This window comes from Athene cunicularia (assembly GCF_003259725.1).
Source record: "Athene cunicularia isolate RWA chromosome 8 unlocalized genomic scaffold, athCun1 chr8_part1, whole genome shotgun sequence".
NCBI classification, from domain to species: Eukaryota; Metazoa; Chordata; class Aves; order Strigiformes; family Strigidae; genus Athene; species Athene cunicularia.
In genome coordinates, this window is record NW_020799109.1 from 30,009,185 (window position 1) to 30,014,337 (window position 5,153).

The following is a 5,153-nucleotide window of genomic DNA, read 5'->3' on the forward strand; positions in this document are numbered from 1 at the left end:
AAGAGACAGCCCATGGCCTCACCTGCACTACCCTCATGTCAAGCCCCGTCTCAGAGGAGAGCTGCTCCCGCACGTGCCGGGCGGGTTTGGGGGAGTTTTTGTAGGCGTTCTTCAGTGTCTCCAGCTGCTTGGCCGTGATGGTGGTCCGGGGCCGCTTAGCACCCGCCTCGGAGTCATCTGCAAGCGAAGGAGCCGATACCAGCCCCAACCACATCAGCGTGAGCAACCCTGAATTGCCAGCGCATGCCACTGGGGAAAAGCTCCCCAAAACCAGCTGCCCCAGAGCCCTCAGCAACGCCCTCCCACAGGTACAATACCAGTGGCATGATCCACAGCCACGCTTCAGTGTGAGGCCCTGCCTCACAGGCCTTTCGGGGTGCCTACCGTTCTGCTTGGCAGTCTCGTAGTCCTCCTTGCAGACCAGCCGCCCGTCCTCCATCAGGTAGAACTCGTCGCCCGTGGCCAGCTGCCGGCTGCAGATGATGCAGGCGAAGCAGTGGAGGTGGTAGACGAAATCCTGGGCTTTGCGGACCACCTGGGTCGGGGGGATACCCTGCTGGCATGCCGTGCATTTGGTCCCAAAACGCCTGCAAGGAGAAGTGGGAGATCCTGAGCCCCACAGTGAGGTGGGCTTTGCCCTGAGATGGGGTGGGGACCAGGAGACAGGGCAGAGTTTAAACCAGCGATCAACCTAATTATGCATGACACTTCACACGGCAGGGGTTTATCTTCTTCAGTGTGAAAGACCAGCTTAATGGAGCTGAGGAAGGTTTGATTTTAATGGTTCTTTTAACTAATGCTTATAGGCTGCCTGAATTTCCCCTGCAAGGACAGTACATATTTCACCCACATTAATACCAAATAAATTAATTACACCACCCTGCTAGCATGATGAATCCCAGATTAATGCAGAATGATGGGGCTCTTACACTGTAATGACAGCCCGACGGCTGCATTGGGTGTGCTGGCTTGGAGTAGACGTAGGCCCAAGAAAGCTCACAGCATGGCTGCAAGGAGCATGCAAGGAGCATGCGAGAAGTGTGGAAGCAGCATGCAAGAATGGGACAGGAAACGTGGAAGGAGCGTGCAAGAATGGTGCCAAAAGCATGGAAGAAGCACACAAGGAACATGTAAGAATGGTGCAGGAAGTGTGGATGGTGCCTGCAAGAAAGTAGTGTGGCAGAAGAATGCAAGGATCGTACCAGGAGTGTGCAAGGAGTATGTGAGTCACCCAGCAGCCCCTGCCGACCGCAGGCTCTCTGCTGCACCCGTGTGTGTGTATCCCGGGCTGTGGCAGGGTGCGGTTGCCCTACACAGACACGAAGGCTAACACCCACATAACACCCACTGTAAATTAAATAAAGGGCACGAGGTGGTGGCAGCACAGAAGAACGTCAAAAAATAAGTGGACGTTGCCACTGGTGTTTTCAGCATCGGCCATGTGGGCTTTGGGATTGACATGGGTCAGATTCCTGCCTCCCACCAGCACCACAAATGCTCTGCTGGGTCTCCCCTGCTCCCTCCCAGCACCCATAAACACCCCATCAGCAGGGCACTGGGACCCCATGGAGCCATCCTGGAGTTGCAGCAGCAGCCCAGGCAGCAAAGCCATCAGAACTGTTCCCTACACCTTGAACAGCACTCTTTGCTTCAAAGAAAACAGCCCAGGAAAAAATCAAGCCCTTTGGCCCACAGCCCCAAGGCTGCAGGGGTGCATGGTGGCATTCTGGGGTGTCCAGGGTGCATAGGCACCCCAGGCACCTCCCACTGCCCCCCCGAGGGCTGAACATCCCCTGATCATGCAAAATCATTCTGCAAGCCCCATGGCTGCCTGTGCCCTCACACCGTTCAGAAATCCAAGGCACAGCCACCAAAGCTGAGTCCCCAAGACTGTCCCCAAGCCACACTGGTGTCACCCAGGGACAGGCGGTGGGCACTGGGTATGAGTGGCACTGGTGTGATTTCGGCAGCTGCCCACAGGGTTGTTGGAAGCAGAAGGTGAAGAGGGAAAACCTGTTTTGTCTCGTTTCCTGGGCTTGTAGCCTAAAGGGCCAGTCCTCTGACACCTGCTGGGTAGACTTCATCTCTCCCGGAGTCAGCTGGGAGGGAGGGAGGGATGGGATGGGATGGGATGGGAGATGGAGGGAGGGAGGGAGCGATAGGACAGACAGACAAATGATGCTTTTCTGTGCCCAAGGTTGAGCCGGTGCACGCTTTGCAGCACCTCTTGCTCCTCTGTCCATCCATACCCCCCCTCAAAGAACACTTAAAGCCATTTTACACTCCTTCCCTCTCAGCATCTCAGGGTTTTTCCCCACCACCTGGGGATGGCCAGACGCAGGACAGAGCTGCCTGAGGCCAGGGACCAAGAGCTGTGATTTGGGAGAAGGAAAAAAATATGAAAATCAAAAAATCTGGTCTTTTTGGAAACAGCTTCTGAGTTGCAAACCCGTCTCTGAAGTTGGCCTTAAATCCTCACGTCCTCTGCAGGTTATCTATCCCAAAATCAATGAGCGGTTGAAATAAAGGTGAGGCGAGAGCCCGAGCGAATGCTGAGATGCTATTGATTGGCACCAAATAATCCAGGCAGGACCTCATCTAAGAAAGTCGCTGATCTTTCAACTCTAATTAACATTGATTACCTGCACCTTTTGGGCAACTATTTAAATGACTTGGAGATTAATAGGCTGGAAAATATCAGAAGTGAAGTGTTATTACCCAGGCTGTAGCGGCTGCTTTGACCGTCGCACGCTCCCCAGCTGAGAAGGAGAAATTCAAGCTGCATCTTTGTCCCTGATGGCTGGGGGGTGGGCATGTAGGAGGCCTGAGAGACCCAGGATGGGCAGGCAGGGAAAGTCTGGCCCCGGGATTAGCATGGGACATAATTGCCATAGGTTGGTTTAGCCCGTGAGCCAGAGGCTGAGGGTGTGATAGGGAGAACCAGTGCAGCTGGGGATGAGCAGGAGACAATGGCACAGGGAGGTGATCCCAGTCCCCGAGGTGCAGCAGCTGCTTTTCAACCAGGCCTCATCACCTGCACTTGGGCAGCAAAAGGCACCCGCTGGCCAGGATCCAGCCCTCCTCCCTGCAGGAGGTGTAAAGCAGCACCCCTCCACTTCATGGCGATTCACAGCCAGCAGAGCTGTGCCTGGCCCTGGTGCAACACACTCTGACATCCCTTGGGAAAACGACCATATTTCACCAGCAGCCAGGGACTAGAGCATCCCTGATGAAAAGTCCATTTTTAATGGGTAAAGTGTTGTCCTGTCCTGTGGGAGCAGGGAGACGCCGAGGCTGGATCATCTCAGAGCTCAGAGGCAGCTGTCACAAAATCAAATGAGGTTTTCATGCTACTAGGAGCAAAGAAAAAAAGGATTTTTAAAAAAAAAAAAAAAAAAAAAAGGTAAAAAGACGAAGGTAAACGGCATCAGCAAAGCCCAGGCTCGGGCAGGAGCAGGCAGCACTGCCACTGCGTTGCGTGGGTTTCTCCTGCCCTCTAGCTCTGAGCGGAGCCGGGGCTGCTGCCGACCGGGTCCCCGTCCCTCGGGGGTTGAAAACCAGCCCTGGGGAGAGACAGGAGCACCAGGGAGATTTGGGGATTTCAGGAGGTTACAACCCAACAAACAGCATCCAGCCTGTGGCAGCTGTAAAGCACCAACGTTTCCTTTATTTCCACAACAACAACAACAAAATCAAGATTTCGGAGAAATCACGCTTAAAAATAGGTTCAGTGGCTACTTTGCAGGCGGGGAGACTCCGCCTTCAGTGGGGCTGTGCCCCCGAGTGGTACTCACTTGAAAAAGTCCTCCTTGCAGTAGACACTGCCGGCCCGGGAGAAGCAGCGGTCGGCCAGCTGCATCTGGCAGTCGGCACACTTGAGGCAGGAGCTGTGCCAGTGCCGGTCCAGCACCTTGAGGATGAACTTGTCCAGGATGTGCTGGTTGCAGCCGGCGCACTGGGGGATTTCTGGGCAGGAGGGGAAGAGAGAGAGGAGAGATGGAGAGCAGTGTCAGCCACCGCAGCACCCTCACCCCTGCGGTGCTCCCACCTGGCCGGTGTGGCTAGCGAAGCCCCGCGGTGGCTCATGCTGGTGCTTTGCGGAGTGATGAGCTGCCACCCCTTGCCTTGCCAGTGTCCCTGCACATCTTCCTTTGCAAACCTTCAATAAAACCCTCTGGGATAGCAAAACCCACAGCCGGGCCATGCGTGCGCACGCACACACACATACACCCCGCTATTTTCCCTTCTGCACCCTATTTTTCAGGCCATGCTCCCTGCCTGCCCCTTGCTCCCTCCAGGACAGCATCCTGCAGCCCCTGACACGGCTCATGTCTCCCCGTGGCTACCCCATCCCCCAAGGGCCAGGCTTCTGGGGTGGCTCAGGGGTTCACCCACAGGGTCCCCGTTGTGATCTGGGTGTGCAGGACAGCAACCGCCTCCACCCCACCCACAGAGGCTTTTTCAACACGGGCAAATATCTCTTCACCACCGCTGCTGCTGCACCCTGAGGACCACGAGCCACCTGTTCCGGCCACTTTGCATCCCCTCACAGTCTAACACTCATTTGGTCCCCATGCCCCCGGTTTTCATGTGATGGGAAGAGCACCCATTTCCACCCGCTTGCTGCCATCCAGCCCGGGTGTGACAGAGCCCTGACGCTGGAAATGGCTGGGAAAGGGGGGCTGAAGAGGAGCCACACTGCAGTGAGCAGCGATGAGCTGGAGAGCAGTGGTGGCAGGTCCAGCCCCATCCAGTGCCCCCCTACAGCACCCATGCTATGAGAGGGTTCTTGGAGAAGGAGGGCTTTTCCCAAGGCAAGATGTATACCCAGCCATCCAGACTCCTATACAATATCTGCCTATAGATGGACAGCTTCTACAGATCTGGAGAGCTGGATGTTTATCTCTCTATCTGCTCATAGTTCAGAATAAACGGGAGGTGCTGTACAAGTCTGCAGGAGAAGATTGCCCGGTAAAAGCCAGGCACATCATGCTGACACACACACATGAAAGAAGATTGATTTTAAGGGGAAAAAAACCCCACCATGCCCGTAGCTGGAGTGTAAGAGCAGAAGAGATGTTTATGCATAAGGGCTGCCTCCCTCTTCTGCTGGAGAGCGGCTGACAGTAAATAGCAGGGGTGGGGGGGTGGAG

General features: G+C 55.3%; 1 protein-coding gene across 1 annotated transcript in view; it reads right to left on the reverse strand.

Moving 5' to 3' along the window:
• The window catches only part of LHX4 (LIM homeobox 4), a 7,184-nt gene extending 2,305 nt beyond the window's left edge, over positions 1 to 4,879 (reverse strand). The window contains exons 1-3 of the mRNA XM_026854013.1: positions 3,795 to 4,879; positions 385 to 587; positions 8 to 177 (exon numbers count right to left, since the gene is read on the reverse strand). Of these exons, the coding sequence (XP_026709814.1) occupies positions 8 to 177; positions 385 to 587; positions 3,795 to 3,859 (438 nt within the window). The 5' untranslated portion in view covers positions 3,860 to 4,879. The remainder of the gene's footprint in view (positions 1 to 7; positions 178 to 384; positions 588 to 3,794) is intronic.
• Between the last annotated feature and the right edge of the window lie 274 nt (positions 4,880 to 5,153).